General features: G+C 37.4%; 1 protein-coding gene across 2 annotated transcripts in view; it reads left to right on the top strand.

Moving 5' to 3' along the window:
• The window catches only part of Arhgap32 (Rho GTPase activating protein 32), a 157,677-nt gene that overhangs the window by 41,912 nt on the left and 98,516 nt on the right, over positions 1 to 17,249 (top strand). For both annotated transcript variants that reach the window (XM_010616568.3, XM_033764428.1), the window contains one exon: positions 5,981 to 6,067. In XM_010616568.3, the coding sequence (XP_010614870.3) occupies positions 5,981 to 6,067 (87 nt within the window). The remainder of the gene's footprint in view (positions 1 to 5,980; positions 6,068 to 17,249) is intronic.

Genomic DNA, 17,249 nt, shown 5'->3' with positions numbered 1-17,249 from the left:
TCAGCACTAGAATTTGTTTGGCTCCTTGTTGTATTTTCCCTTTATTGTTACTCTCTTTCATTCATTATTTTTTTCTGATTTCCTTAGTTTTTCAACGCATACGTTCCTTGAGCTTTTTAAATTTTCAATATGGTTCACCAAAAGTGCTGTTAAGTACTGTACTGGGCCTTTTTTATGGACAGTATCTTATGATTTATTTTTTGCCTTGTGAATGGCCCATGTTTCCTTTTTTACTTATATACCTTCTGACATTTTTATGTCATACTGGAAAGTTGAATATTATAATGTAGTAACTCAGGTAATAATATTCTTCTCTAGTATTTACTGTTTTTGATTGTTAAACAATGCAGTTGTCTCTGGTAAATTTTGCAGGCTCATTCTGTAAAGACTTCCTCGTCAAGTATGCTTGTGGAAATCTTTTTTCCTTTAGTTTGTATTCAGGTAATGTTTTGTCAGGTGTTTTCTTGAAGCAAATGAGCCACTTCTGGCAACCTTTGCATGTTTCATCTCTGTACTAAGATACCCATCCCTTCAGCACTAAGCCATGTTCTTTGCAGATCTACTTTAGCTTTCCCTTCCTGTTTCATTTAGCCTTAGAGTCAGCTAGAAATTGAAAGAGTAGGACACTTCTCAACTCTTGAGTGAGTGTGTATCGTGATCATGTACTTGGCTTTTTAAATACCCCAGTGTACTCTCATACTTGAAGATACCCCAATTTCCTAAAAAGCCTTTCTCCTATGCTTTTCCTCTCAGGCTTTAGATTGTCTATGTTGTATCTTAATTGTAATTTTTTGCTCAAGGTGGCTGCAGGATTTTTGTTTGTCTTACTGTGGTTGGGGCTTTTCTTTTCTTTTTAAGTTCCACATTAGGTGAATCAGAGATGAACTCCTTGCCTCAGTCTGTCAGCGAGCCCTTATACAGGTAGAAAACACAAGCAAATGGTATGTGAATAAAGTGTCTCTGCTCTGTCTGCATCTAGGGTCCAGGGTTCCACACTGATTATGAGGCTACCATTGTCAAGGCTGTTTTTGAGACAGGGAATGGTTGTGGCTGTGGTGAATAAAAATGCTACACACTTTTCCTACCACCGTGAAGTTACATTTTTCTTGAATTATTGCTCTCTTGGTTGTTACAGTAAACATCTTTACTGATGTTTTCCAGAGCATCGAGAAATTTTAATTCTGAGAGATTTTGCTCTGTGTGTGTGTGTGTGTGTGTGTGTGTGTTTCTGTGGAGGAACCAGAGTGTGAAGCTTCATTGTTCTGTTTTGTAGATACCATTCCATCTTATTTTATGTAAGGATTTTTGTCTTCCTGTTTTGTTCTATTTTCTTGCTGCTGGATCTCTTTGAGGTCATCTTACTTGAGGCTCATTGTGTACCTTGGTTGTTTATATTCCTCCATTTCATCAAATTTGGAAAGTTTCTGGCTGTTTCTTCTTTAGGTTCCTTTGTTCCCTTTTACTCTCTCCTGCTTTGGGACTCTCACATATATTTGATGGATGATATCCTATGGGAGCATTAGGTTCTTTTACTTTTCTCTAGTACTTTTACTTTCTGTTCTTCAGACCTTATTTTCAATGTTCTGTTTTCAAGTTCACTGGTTCTTTCCCTGCTTGCTCAAACCTGCTATTGGCTCCTGTTAGTGGATTTTTCTCTGAAGTTACTGCACTGTATAGCTATAAAGTTTTTTCTTTCTTTGTAGAATTTTATCTCTGTATTGGTAATTTTGTTATATAGTATTTTCTTAACTTTCCCCACATCTTCCTTTAGTTCTTTGAGTATTACAAAGTCTGTTGTCTCTGGAGTATATCTGCCATCAGGTCTCTTTCAGAAAGCTTCTGTTGATTCATTTACTTTCTTTGTATAAGTCTTTCCAGTTTTTAAAAATAAGCTTTGTGATTTATTACTAGTATTTGATAAATGAACATTTTAATCTAATGTGATTATGGAAACTAGATTTTCCTCTCATTCTCCAGGGTTTTTTTTTTTTTTTACTGTTTCTGTTTACTTTTTATGTTTCATAGAACTGGACATTCCTTTTGGGCCCTACACACTCTAGGCAAATATTCTGCTACTGAACTATATCCCCAGCCATTCTCAATTAAGTATAAATTTTGAGACTTAAAATAAAACTGCCCAAACTGGCTTTGAACTTGCAACCCTCCTTTGTGCCCTGGCTCCGGAGTATCTGGGATTATGGGTCTATGCCACCACTCTGGCCTGCCCCTTATCTTGTAGGCTGTATCTATACCAGGGATTAGCCCAAGGTATAAATATATTTTCACAGATTATTTCTGAGTCTGCACTTTTCCCTGGGCATGTACTTCACTTTGGGATATACTGTGTGTGTGCACTTGCTTTTGAGTGTTCACCTAGTCTTTCTTTTTTTTTTTATAAAATAATTGAATTTATTGGTACATTTTAGGGATACAGTACAGTTACATATATTGTTGGGATCTTGTACCTCTACATGACAGGTCTTGGTTCTCATTTTTTTCCCCTTGTCCCTGCCCTCCCTTCACCCTCCTCCTCCCCTCTCCATTTACAAACCTTTTATTTCCATCTTTTAATTTTCTCACATTTTTTTCTTTTCCCTTATTGCCCTTCCCCTACCCATCTCACCTTCCCTACATCTTTAGCCCCTTGCTTCCCATTTCACAATCACCTAGTCTTTCATATCTGCCTTCCACAAGGGGAAAGAAAAATGAGAGAGTTGAGGAAGGGAAATGGCTTTAGCCCTTAAATCCTTGGAGGTCATTTCAGCCAGAACAGATGGGCTTAGAACAATGGGGAGAGATGCAGCAATAACAGTTTCCACAATTTCCACCCTGATCAGAGGCCGTACTGGTCAGTGGTCATAGTGGTGGTCTCCTAGGTAGGGGGCAGGATCCTTTTTGCCTCCCCCGGCCTCTGTAAAGTGTGAAGGCTGCTTTAGGAACAAATGCACAGCTGCTACACAGGGCTGAGTGTGGGCCAGGGGGGCTGCTAGTGTGTGAGGAGCTGAGAGCGATGAGAATTGGCCACAGCATTCCTGTCCAAGCGTTCCCCTGAAGGTTACAAGTCTTTAATAGACACCAGGGTTCCAAAATAGTTACAACAGATTCTGCCAGTGCACTGCTGTCAAGGTGGGGAGACAGATTCCCATGCTTGTCACTCTATCTTTTCAGAATCTTCTTCTCACATGTTCTTGCATATCTTTTACCTTTTCATCTATATCTCAGAATCTGTCATAATTTACATTCTCTTTTTATTTTTATATATGTTTCATTTCTTTTACTGTTTCCTTTCATAACTTAGGTCATATTCTTTGCATGTTTTGTAAATTTTTTGTATAAATATGTTATATAAAAGATAGTTGAGGCTGAAATATATCATATTTATCTCTGTGAAAGGGCTTATCCCTTTTCCCAGTCTTCAGACTAACATGTTCTTGATCTAGCATCTCTGCCAGTCAGACACTTTGTATGAGTCTTCTGTGTCATGAAAATCTTCACTTTCTGAAAAGTGATCTTTAGACAGATCAAGCTGATCTGTTCTAGGTAGTGATCTGTTGCACCTTTAGTTTGAGGGAGTTCATCATAACATTTAAATATTTTGAGGGTTGGTTCTAGAAGTTTCTTTAACAGGGAGTATTTAAGACTGGCAAGGTGCTGAAGACATCTTTGTGCTCACTGTGAAACCAGTCTTCTGCCTGAGGGACACATGTCCCCCTGTATTCTATGCAGCATGGGTTTTCTCCTTGCCTCTCCAGTTCTTTCCTTATCTGTAAGGATAAGGAAGGCCTGTGAACATCTAGTGTTTTCCTGTTTTTGTTTGTTTTTTTTTTCTTGCCTCCTCCTGTCCTCAGCTGTTGCATGTTCTGAGCACCTCGAAGGTGGTGTCTCCGTTCTTCTCTCCTGGTCCAAGTCTATGGAGGTGAGCTGCCGCAGCTTGTGGGAGCAGCCTACTCTTCAGAGGTTCCTCTCTCCCTACTCTGCTCTGGTATTTGATGTACTGACCTTAGCAGTGCCCTTGGTGAATCCCACAGGATTCAGTCAGTGTACCCAGCTACAGGTGCACTTTATAAGACTACTTTGCCCCATTATTCTGAATGGTTTCTCTTCCATCTCAGGCAGATAGTTCATCCTTTGATATCTCTGCCCACCTCAGGCCTTGTGCATGAGCCTTTTTGTCTAGGAAAGTTCTTGTCGCTTTCTGAAACTTACATGTATAGGTTTCTTTTTACTCTTAATTACCTGATTTTTAAGTCTTAATTTTGTAGTAAATGCAGCTTATTTGGTTAGTATGAAAATGATTGTTATTCTGTGAACTACAATTACATCATCCCATGTTTTCATTTTAAAAACAAAATAGATTGGTCAGTATTACACAGTACTTCTGAACTTAGGGTTGACTTTCTTTGGAATAGACTTTGCAAGTTTGAATTAAAAGATGGAACAGGTATGTATCCTAATTGAGTAAAGCAAGTTGGATATAAAAAAAGTAACAATCCAAGTAGCATGATGAGTGAGACAGTTAATAATCAGTTCAGTACTGGCACAAAATGAAGAGTAAGCCATTCTTTTGGAGAGTATATGCCTCATTTAAAGGTGATGGTCACCCATCAAAATATGGGCAACTGGAATATATACATCTCAGAAGAAGAGGTACAAATGGCCAATAAATATGTGAAACAATTGTCAACATCTCTGGCCATTAGAGATATGCAAATTAAAACAACCCTGTGATTCCGCCTTACCACAGTAACAATGGCCATCAGCAAAAAAGTCAAATAATAACAACTGCTAGCAAGGTGGTGGGGAAAAAAAGGTGCCCTTCAACATTGGTGGGAATGTGAACTAGTACAACCACTGTGGAAGTCAGTGTGGAAGATTCATCAAAAAACTAAAAATAGAAATTCTGTTTGACCCAGCTACTCTCCTTCTAATTATCTTTCCAAAAGAGTTAAATACATCATAGTAGCGTGATACATGCATAACCATGTTTACAGTATAGTACAAGCTCATAATCACTAAATCTCAGAAGCAGCCTATATCAACAGATGAATCAATAGATGAATGGATAAAGAAAATGTGGTGTTTATTCACAGTGGAGTTCTCTTCCATAAAGAAGTATAAACTTGTGTCACTTGTAGACCAAAATGTTAAATAAAATACATCAGACTCACAGACTTAAAAATTGCAGCATAACTCTTATATGAGAAACCCAAAATATAAATAAAGAGTAAAATAAAAGGTAATGGGAAATAGGGAGAAAGATCTTTTTCAAAAAGGAGGGAGATGAAGAAATAAGAAATGGAGGGATAAGGAAGGAAAGGGAAGGAGAAGTAAAAGAATACGTCATGTACATGTAACAATGGGGAATATCATTATTTATTGGAAACATACCAATAAAAATTCAAAATTTAAAATGATGATGGTCATTATTCAGCTGTTGTTGCCAGTTTCCTAATTTCCTGATTTTTCAATAGAAGGCAAAATCTACTTTTCACATGAGGCCTCTAACCTGTTATTCGTTGGCTGCTCATGTAAATACAAGCTGAATAAAATCCAATGAGCAGATCCACATAGTGAGTCTGAAGTTAAACGTGTCTGTAGGCTTCACCCATGCTCTGGGAAGCCAGTGCGTGCCTGTGATGGAGCCTGAGCCTCCTTGAGCTGTGAAGTCACATTGTCCCTCAGTGCTCACTCTTAGTGTGTGTACTAAGTAAATTAAGCAAAGACCTGCTTTTGAGTGCATTTTACTTACTGCTGAAACACAGTTGTGTCAAGTGAGATATGAGGTACAAGGACAATTCATAGGCCAATGTTGTTTCATCTGAATTTTGTCCTGAACTCTTCAATTATCTGCTTTATGAGATAAAATTCTAAAGAGGCATGTTTTATTTTTAGTTGATGTGAGGGTCCAGGTGTTTGGTTTATTATTGTTTCTTAATTGTGTCTTTATGTCCCTCTCTTTCATTTTTCTTCTGTGACATAGCTTTCACTTTCTGAAGAACAGAATGAAGTAATGAAAAATGGCTGTGAATCTAAAGAGCTGGTCTACCTCGTACAGATTGCCTGTCAGGTAATTGTGTGAATCTGTCCTTCACTTCATATAGAGTTAGTAAGAATTATTTTGAGCAATTATTAAATTCCTTACTATAATGTGCTACTCGCAGTGCTTAAAGGAGTATTAATTCACAGATAGTTACTTATACTGAAGTGAAATTGGGCTATGAAAGAAAAAAATTTAAGCTGGGTGTGATGACACATGGCAATAGTTTGAGCACTGTGGGAGGCAGAGGCAGAAGGATGACAAGTTTGAGCCCAGCCTCTTACTGCCTTGGATCCAACCTTGCAAGGACCAAAACTTCTAAAATGTAAGCCAATATAAACGTCTTCTGTAAGTTTTGGGTGTTGGGTATTTTGTCCTAGGAACTTAGCAAGACCTTGTCTTCAAATGGAGGGGGGGAGTGTTGGAGAGATTTAGCTCAGTGTAATGTGAAGGTTCAATGCCCAGTACCACAAAAACAAACCAAAAAACAGTGGTGGTTATGGTGACCCAGATATTGTTTTATTCTTCCTCTCAATCATATTGACATTTCTATACATACTCAAGAATGAGTAATTACTATTTCAGAATCAATTTTATAGAAATTTATTATGCATCTGTAAGTGAAAATACTTTGTACAAAGTTCAAAGAAAGGTGCCATTTATTGATCACTAGGTAAATGGGATCATGTGTCAGAATTGGAGAGTGGAGTAGGTATCACTGCCCAGCTGGCCAGAACAATGAGCTCCTCTACTGACCAGAACAGGGAGCGCCTCTGTGATGTAACAATTGGATGCTGTATGGTTTTGAAGCTTGCTTTTTTTTTTTGCTACTGGGGATGGAACTCGGGCCTTTGGGCTTGTGAGGCAGGTGGTGGAAACACTGAGCCAGATCCCTGGCCGTGCTATTTCTTGATTCTCACATTAGAATTGCCTACTCTCCTACTCTCCTCCCCATACCAGGTATTGAACCCAGGACCTTTCCAGTGAGCTACATACAGCCCCACTGCTTTTTTATTTTGTATTTTGAGACAGTGTCTGGGTTCAAACTTGGATCCTCCTGCCTTGCCTCCCAGAGTGATGAGGTTACAGGTGTCTGCCATCATGCCTGGCTAGATTAGAAGATTTTGAGGATAATTACTATGACATATTACTATGATATATTAAAATATATCATTTTCCATATCAATTACTTCCTTCATCTAGTAAGCACTGAGTATAATTCTTTGATTCATTTATTTTACATGCACCGAACCTTCTGCCTATTAGTGAGCTTCACATTGCAAAGCAAGTGTTTCAGACAAAGCTTTCTTCTATACAAAGTTTTTAGCTTTCTTTCAAAGAGAGTAGAGAATACTTACATTTTTTGTCAAAACATTATCTTTCTGAAGTTAATAGTATAGAAAAGTCTGATGCTTATATGGGAAATACTTAAATTTTTGGTTTTTCTTGGAAACAGCCCAATTGCCCATCAGCTGGAGACTGGATAAAGAAGATGTGGTTTTCCTATAAAATGGAGTACTACTCAGCCATAAAGAATGAGAAACTAGAGACATTTTTAGTTAAATGGATCCATATTGAAGCTGTACTCTTAAATGAAATAAATGGGACACACATATGTAAACACCAAATAGTTTCTCTGGTGTGAAAAAGTAAAAGTGTAAATAAAGTTCAAATTGTATGACTGATAATATGAAGTAGGAAGAAAAGGGCTAAAGGAGTAGGGGAAGTGGGTGGGGTAGGGGAAAGGAAAGAAGGGAAAAGAAAAAATATGAGAAAAGAAAAAAATGGAAACAAAGCCCTTGTAAATAGGGAAGGGTGGAGGATCTAAAGGGAGGACAAGGGAATGGGGAAAAAATAAGAACAAAGATACATCATGTAAAGGTACAAGGTCCCAATAATGAATGTAACTGGACTGTATACTTAAAAAGTACCACTATATTTAAAGAAAAAAAATTCTTGGTTTTGGCCATTTTAAGGAAAGCCTTCCAGAACAAAGTGATTCTGTTATTAGATACCAGAACATGAGATTGGAAGTTAAATTTAGCTTGAATATAAAGAAGATAGCCAAAGTTATTTATTGTTGTTTTGTCTGTCATCTCAGTTTCTTTGAGGAACTAACCGTGTCTCAGTCACTAAGTTCTTCTCATATTTCATAAAATGATTCAATTTGGTGAGTTAATTTTTTATTGTAAGATTTAATAACAGGCAAGACTCAAATTTGCATTTTATGAATTTTCTCTTTTAGGCCATAGAAGCAACAATACTTAATGATACTGTAAACTCAAAAAGGCTAGGTACCTCCATTTCTCTTACTCTTTTCTTTAGTGGCTATGTGGCAGGGCAGTAGATTTTATAATTGATACTAGGTCCCTGGGTCCAAGATAATATAGTTACACAGGTAACCATTTTCTACACTAGTGCTCATTACAGTGTGCACATGCTTCTTTAGATCCATGCATAGACACCTGCTTAATCTTGATCTGTGTAGCTTAAAGCAGGAAATTGAATTCTCAGATTGATTAGGCATAATATGCATGGATAAGATGCACATGATGAGACCCAGGGAAAGAGAAGAACAGAAGCAAAAGTCATAGGACAATCCCTGCCCCAGACAGTGGCAAGAACAATGGATAGGCCCTCACTGATTAGAAGGGTGGTTCTTTTAAGAGAAGATGAGCGTCAGTGATGTCTTAGTTACTTTCCTCATTGCTAGGACATAATACCTGACACCTAAAACTTACAGGAGAAGAGGTTTATTTTGGCTTATATTTTACAAGCTTCAGTGCTTTCACGGTTGGCTTCAAGGTAGAATGATATGGTAGAAGGGCCTGGTCAGTGGAAAGCTGTTCATCTCATGGTGGACAGGAAGCAGAGAAAGAAGAGTGGAAAAGAGAAAAACCAGGGAAAGAGAAAAACCTTCCTCTCCTCCCATCCAGGTCCTACCTCCCTAACAACAAGCCAGTTATAACACCCCCATAATCTAATCATCTTCCACCACCTGCCATGTGTGCATGAGGCTTTGGGGGACAGGCAGATAAAAACCATAAAAAGTGAGTTAATTTTTATGTGAAAATATCAGATCCTTTGCTGATAAACTATTACAACAAATGAATATAAATCTTATCTTTATCTACATACAATACATGACTATAAGAATGAATCTATTAATCCCATTACAACCTAATGGGATTGAAAGTGTGATCAAAAAATACAGAGAATGTTTAAACTACATACTACAGTAAAAGACATTGCCACTGATCCCTTTGACAATACTCCCCATTGCTTTGAATCTACTTATCCCATCATTTTTTGCCACTTTCTGAAGCAGTTCTGCAAGTCTATTTGAGTGTCTTCAGTTGCACTGTTTTGGCTGCCTCAATGTCCTGATACATGCAAAAATTTTACCTTTTTTGGTCATCTTGACTTTGAGGAAGAGCCAGAAGTCACACTGCCAGATCTGGTGAATAAGGTAGAAGAGGACACACCCATGTTTTTACAAGCCTGCCCTTCTTTTGGATGGCCCCTGGGCAGCAGAATTCACCAAATTTTGACCACACTTTGTAAAGACAACCATGAAAGAAAACTTCCAGAATTGCCTGAGAAAGTGGCAAGAACAATGGAATAAGTGTATTTGAAGCATTGGGTAGTATTTTGAAGGGATTGATGGCAGTGTGTCTTTTATCGTAATAATTAAAAAATTTAAACATGCTGTGTTTTTGGTCAGCTCTCACATTTTAGCATGCATCTCAACTTTCATATGCTCTGAAAATACAAATGTTTTTATTCTCATGCATAAAAGATAATGTCAAAAATATCTATACTTTTTTTTTTTCAAAAGGCAAACATGATATTTGGTACCGTACATTGGATTGTGTAATTGTTCCTTAATTGTACTTCCATATACAGGTGACCTAGATGGTAGATACGTTTCCAGGTTATAAGTATCTTGTCAAGCTGTTTAAAACATGCAAAATCACTTGGTAGACTCTTTATTAAATCAAAGTAATAATTTTAACACATGTAATGATGCTCTTAGTCCTCTGCCCACTGTAAGTAATCATTGAAGCATCTCCAAGGCTTACCTTTGAATTCTTGCCATGTGTGTCAGCCATAAACCATATTAAACTAGAATCACTTTTTATAACTATGAGAAACTCATAATCATACCCTCTAATTTTGCAAGTGAGGAAACCAAGGTCAAAAGTACTGAAGTGGCTGTTCTAAGCTGTGGAATCTAGCTACTGAGGACATCAGTTTCCGGATTGCCGGCTTTTTCTGTATCTCCTTGAAATTTTCAGGCTAAGACAGATTTCAGAAATTGCTTAGATTTCAGGTAAGGTAAGATCACTATTGTACACTGATGTAATGTATCTATTCCAGAAGCTATTTAATCACATATATCTATGCTGTCTTCTCATTTTAATAATATGCACTTTAAAATTCTTTTTATTTAACTGAAAACTTGATCCCTAAGGTTTCCCTCTCCCTCTTATTCTATTATCTTAAAAAGTGACAGATCAAATGGCAGAGTTCTTCCTCCCTGTAGATTAAGTGATATTAGTTTCTTTTTCTAAATTTATTTTCATTATTTTTACGAGTATAGTATGATTGTGGTACATTATGGGGAGTTGGTACATGTACATAACACATATTAGGTCTTATATCTGAAACTTTTGTGTTTTTGTTTACCCTTTAAAACTTTTCTTTCTTAATCATGAGTCCAGAAATGTAAACTCTGTCTACCATACTGAATGGATTCATTCAATAAGCACATTTTGATTACTAGTGTGTCTTATAAATAGATATTATGACGTATAGTATGTCATTTAATTCTTTTTCCCCCTTTTTTCTTTATTGGTGCCTTTTAGGTATACAATGCATTTAAATTCATCTTTGAGATCTTGTACCTTTACATGATAAATCTTGGTTCTTATTTTTCCCCTTTCCCCTGTCCTCCCTTCACCCCCTCCATCCTTCCCTATTTATAGAGACTTTGTTTCCATTTTTTTTCCTTCATTTAATTGTTTTTGTTTTGTTTTGGTTTGGTTTGGTTTTTGAGACAGGGTCTCACTATGTAGTTGAGACTGACCTGGAACTCGCTGTGTAGCCCAGGCTGGTCTCAAACTCACAGTGATCCTCCTGCCTCAGCCTCCCGAGTGGTGGGATTACAGGCGTGCGCCACCATGACCGGCTCCTTCATTTAATTCTTAGAACAGCTATGTGAGGCAAATAGTCTGGTTTCCATTTTATAGGCTATGAAGCAAAGAAAAAGTCTGGAATTGAACTTAAATGCAGTGGTTTTTTTTGGGGGGGTCCTTTTCCATTTCTTAATAACATGATTTGTTCTTTGTTGGCACTCTAAAATCTGAGGACTTATCCTGAGTGTTAATAAAGAATTGTAGAAGTATAGATAACTTAACTGACAGTCTACTTGCTTTTCATGACTTAATGGACAGGCCCCCTTCTCTATTTCCCCTCCCTCTTCCACCTTCCCCATGCCTTTGAGTGCTTTTAGTAGACCTTTAAATTCTGGAGCTCATGAAGGAGAAAGTCCTAATCAACAGGGTGCAGTCTCAACCCAGTGGACTGTAATATTACTGATACAAAAAATGTAACAGTCAGTATAGCAAAACACAAAGCTATTAAAACAGATACCAGTCACACAAATTTTATTTAGCTGTGTAGATATTTCTCAGATGAGGATTAACCTTGGATAAAAGACTCTCCAATACCTTGAAGAATAGACTATCAGTGCACTGTGTGAGCCCTCATTTCCTCCTATTACTCATAATGTAGAATAAGTGATCTTAACTGAAATGTGGTGTGCCTCATGTATTTTTTGTGTGGAACAAACCCTTCAACAGCTGTGGATGAAGAAACAATCTGTCTAGCCAGTTTTTGTCTTGATGTTGCCCTGGATGGGAGTTCTTTTTAGTCTTTCCTGAAAGTCATGCTTCTTTTCCTCTGCATGTCCATACTTCTTATGAAATTTAGTGTATTTAGTTTGAAATTATTGAAAAATTATCAACAATCTTAGGAAATTCACAAATACATAATGGTAGAAATAGGAAGAAAACTTTATTGCCTTAAATGTTGAAAATTTAGGATAGAGGCCAACTAGAAGAGGCAAGGAAGCTCTGTATATCTATACTGGGATGCATGGGTACTTAGAAACAAGAGTGGCAAACAAAGCCAGATATGGAAAAACCCACCATATTTAGTCTAGTACCTGGTGAGCTTAGAGAGGGGAGTGGGGTTGCATCTGGACTGTGGTATCCCTTACACCCAGGTCTGGTGAAAATACCATCTTGAAAGTGGCTGTAACATCCTCAGGGAAGAAACCAGTTCTGCAGTAGCAACTGGATCCTTGATGCAGAATCCTAATCTCCTTCCAGTCTGGGAGAGAAAACCTAGTGAGTGACATATTAACAGATTAGAACATCAAAGAATTATGCTGAGGACAGAGACTTCACCAACATCAGCTGACCCTTGGGTAAGTAAAGAACAAAACAAGAGCATTGATGAGGATCCTGGAGTTGGTCACTGGGAAAGTCATGCAGATTGCACTTTATGAGACCTAGTGAAGGGTAATTTGAGCAGCACCAAAGCAGGCACTCCCCCACTGTTCTCCTAAATATCAGGCACCACAGAGTATACAGGCTGGAAAGTGACTGGTATGTGGAATGCAGCAAGGGAGACATGAGGTTCAAAGAGCCAAGAGCCCTAATCACCTCACAGTTTGGAGGAAGGAAAGTAAGTTGGGTGGTGCAGTGAGAGAGTCACAGGCAGCAAAGTGCCCTGTGTCCTGAGCACCACTTATCTTGTGGCTAGAGGGTGAAATTTTGTGGAGAGCAGTGAGGGACACAGGTGCAGAGCCAGAGAGACAGCTTGGCCAGAGGGCATCATGTGGCACTAACCAGAGCCTTACAGAAAGTGAGCACAGAGCTATTAGGTATATCACAGAGGGAAGGGGGGCAAAGATGGAGAAAATCCTTTTGGAAATCAGCAAAAGACCCTGTACTAACTAGTCCAATTATCCTGAAGAGCCCCATTCTGTCTGACTGAATTGACAGTTACATATAAGACAAAGACAGAAACCTCCAGCTAGCCACACCCACGGGAACAAATCTATAACTAAGCGCAGTGCATCCTACCAAGGGGAGGCAGGTTCAGAGGTCCATTTGGATTCCCAACCCCCTTTATTCACTTACTAGCAGTTAAATAAATCATGTGAGGCACAGAGAGTTGCAGGAGTAGGCTGTGGACTGAGAAAGGGAGAGAGAGGTATCTTGTGGGCACGGTGATGCCCTTTGGAGTGCAGAGGTGCAGGAGAGATATGAACTGTACACTCTGTCCATACTCGCACTGCTAGACAGCTTCCGCATTTATGAGTGAGTATAGGGGAAGAACTCACTAGTCAAATCCAAAACTGCAGTATAAGTAGGACTGAGAGAATGGTTTAATTTTGTGTTTTTTGAAACTATGTAGGTTGTTTTTCCTTTTCTTTTATTTTCCCTTTCTCCTTTCATTTAATTCACACACACACACACACAGAGAGAATATGCCAGTATTCTGTATATGCAAAAAAGAGAAAAGAGAGTAAAATTTAATCAGTGCTTTAAGTAGTATCTTTCATGAAAAAGTAAGGATAAGTTTCACCAAAATTGTGTATAGGGGATTAAAACACTATAAAAACACTTAATAACACTGTAAAAGTTTAATATCAGCCTGCTAACGGGTTTCAACTTTCTCACAGCTTTCTTCAATCTCTAGTTAACACTTCCCTCTTTCAATTCCTTCTGCTCTCACATATATTCTCCTAAACCTCCTCTCCACCAGCACTCCACTCTAGTTATAAAAATATCAATAGTTTGATTACTTTTCTTTCCTGCCTCACTTTGCAATTGGTTTCAGTGTATTTTTTTCTCATTTTCTTTCTGTTATCTCCCTTTCTTTTCCTCTTCATTTTTTTTCTTCATTGCCCACATCCTAGCCTATCTGTCAATAGTATTATATTACAGTCTTTATGGTTTACTGAAAAAAGTTAGAATTGTTAACAAAAATTTAATTTATATGATTGATAAATGATTTGCTCTGTAGATGCTGACTTAACTGGTAGTGGTTCTGTCCCTTGCAACACAACAACTGGGTGTGACCCCTTCTGCTGAGTAGATTGAGGTGGTGTATAAATCCACAAATATAATCAAAGCCAAGATCACATGATTGGGAAGCATATACTCACTAAGGAGATCTCCATACTAGTGATAGACATTTTCTACTCTAATTGATTTTCAAACCTCAATACAAAAAATAGAAACATGAGAAAATAAGGCAATAAGATGTCTTCAGACATTCACAGTTCCTAAAAAGCTTATCCCATGGTAGCTTTGGGGACTCAAAAACCAAATGGCTGAAATATATGAAGCAATAAAGAAGAAATGACAGTAGCAGCAATAACAACAAAACCATATCAATAAGATGTTCAACAGGTACATGGATAATGTAATTCAATAGATAAAGGATTTAATTGATGAAATGATCAGTGAGCTTAAAGAAGACACAAGTAAAATATTGAGCAAATTACCTTAATACAAGACACGAATGACCTTTTTGATGAAGAATAGGAGTCCATGAAAAGATATCAAACAAATCCATGATATAAAAATTCTATTGAAAGTATGGGATTAGAAATGACCAGTATGAGAAAAAAGTACTATGACTAGAACATAAGATTGATGCAGAAAACTATATACTCAGACATTTCCTTAGAAACAGGAAGAGACTGGAAACTATCCAGCAGCTCTGAGATGATTCAAGGAAAATGAACCTAAGAATTATAGTATCACAGAGCCCCTGCGTAGGATTCTGTACTATGATGCATGGTGAAAGGAAAGACTTAGAGACAGAATTAAAGAGGATGGGGGTGAACAAACAGCAAAGACCCTGATCACCCAGAACAGTTGATATTTATTGGTGACACAATCATTCTTAAATTGGGGTGAGGGGCTGGTGTGGTTGCTAGAGATAAGTTGATGACACAGGTGAGGCTTGTAAGAAATGACAAAACATTCTTGTGTTAGGAACAGGACAGACCAAATATAGGTTGTGGTTAACAATTAACCTTGCGTTTTCAGTTAAGAAGGTTTAATTTCTGAGAATGGAATTTGGGTAGGAGTCATCCTGACCTCACTTGCTGTTATCTCATATTAAGCCTCACAGCTTCAGGGGCCTTTTTTCTGGCCTCTGCTGTGGCCACTGGCAGAGAAGTTGTGTAAACATCCATACCATCCACTGTGCTCTAATGAGTCACATAGGCTTCAGTCAGACTCACTTCTTAAAACAAGCCAATTGTGGGGTTAAGTCTTTATAGCCTGCACTGCTTACAGGTTGTTTTGGGCATAAACAGCAGGGTGGTCTGCCACAATAGGAGTTAAAGAAAATTCAGAAGACAGCACAAAGCTATAAAAAATTTATCTACTAAAGTCATAACAAAAATTTCCAAGTTTAGGAAAAGAATTGAACTTCTAGGTAAGCAAGATATGTAGAAACAAAATGATGGTCAGAAAAGAACTCCATGCCGCATTATAGTTAAAATCAGAAGTCAAATGCAAGGACTGAATTTTAAAAGCTGTTAGAGAAAATCAACAAGTAATTTACACAGATAAGCCTATGAGAATTATAGCAGATATCTCAAAACAAATCTTAAAGGCCAGGAGAATTTGGAGTGAAGTATTTTAAGCCCTAAAATAAAGCAACTTTCAACCAGAGATTAATATATTCTACTAAACTACTTCAAAATAGATGGAGAAATAAGGACTTTCCATTGACAAAGAGCCCCTTAACAGATTCATAGCCCCCAAAGCAGCATTACAAAAAGTACTCAATTCCTAGACAGAGACTCTGAGGCCAACAACACTAAAGAGCCTAAAGGAATGAATATATCAAATAGGGTAAGAGCCAAGCAAAAGGGAAAAATAAAGAAATGAACAAAAGAAAAATAATGCAACAGCAGAAATTAGTTCCTTTCAGTATTACTTCTGAATTTAAGTGATCTGAATTCAGTCGAAATATGCAGATTTGACAGATCAATAAAAAAGTCTACTGTATTTACATATGAGACACATCTCATCCATAACAAATGCACATAGACTGAAAATCACAAGATAGAAAACAACCCTCCATGCAACAGGAGCAGAAAGCATGCAAGACTAAGTATTCTTTCAGATTAAGTAGACTTTAGTGAAATCTGATCAGAAGAGACAAGTTTCATATGCACTGAATACCAGAACACCCAACTTCATAAAATAAATAGTAAAAAAATAAATAAATGGTAAAAAAGAAAATCTACCTAGATAAACAACACAATCATAGCAGGACTTCAGTACAGGTCAACTAAACAATTCAACAAAGAAGTATAAGAATTGAACCACATCTTTGAACAATTGGACTTACTAGATATCTACAGGACTGTTTTGCCCAGCAACAGTAGAGAATACATTTTTATTTTCAGCAGCACAGGAAACTTTCTTCACAGTAGACCATATTTTAGGTCATAAAGCACACTTAAATATATGCAAAAGCCTTGAAATAATCTTACACACATTATCACACCATTGTGCAGTAAAACTAGAAATCAGTGAAAAAAGAAATAGTAGAAATTATGTAAACATCTCAAGGTTAATGTACCCTTTAATAGTCAGTGGGTCACAGAAGAAATCAAGGAAGAAATTAGACAAGTTCTTAGAATCAAACAATAATGGCAGCACAACATACCAGAACCTATGGGACACAGTGAAAGCATTCCTAAAAAAGAAGTTTATAGCTGTGAATGCCCACATTAGAAAAGCAGATTGACCCCAAATAAATAACCTAATGATGCATTTCAAAGCCCTAGGAAAGCAACAGAAGTCCAAATCCAGTTTTGATAAAAGCCATTGTAAAGATTGTAGTGAAAATTAATGAAATTGAGAGTTGAAAATATGAAGAATTGAGGAATCAAAGAGTTTGTTATTTGAAAAGATTATCAACACAATTAGAAGTGAAAAAGATGAAATCACAATGGATGTCACCAGATCCAAAGTATTTTAAGTAACTACTTAAAAGACCTGCATTCTAGTAAATTGGAGAAGCTAGAAGAAATGGGTACAGTTCTTGATACAACAGTTAACAAAACCGAGCCCCCCCCCAAAAAAAGTAAAAACTTACTAATCCA

Source organism: Fukomys damarensis, unplaced genomic scaffold, assembly GCF_012274545.1.
Source record: "Fukomys damarensis isolate Sample0158 unplaced genomic scaffold, DMR_v1.0_HiC HiC_scaffold_16, whole genome shotgun sequence".
Taxonomy (NCBI): domain Eukaryota; kingdom Metazoa; phylum Chordata; class Mammalia; order Rodentia; family Bathyergidae; genus Fukomys; species Fukomys damarensis.
Note: the sequence above shows the minus strand (reverse complement) of the source record. Positions and strands in the feature narration are given on the sequence as shown.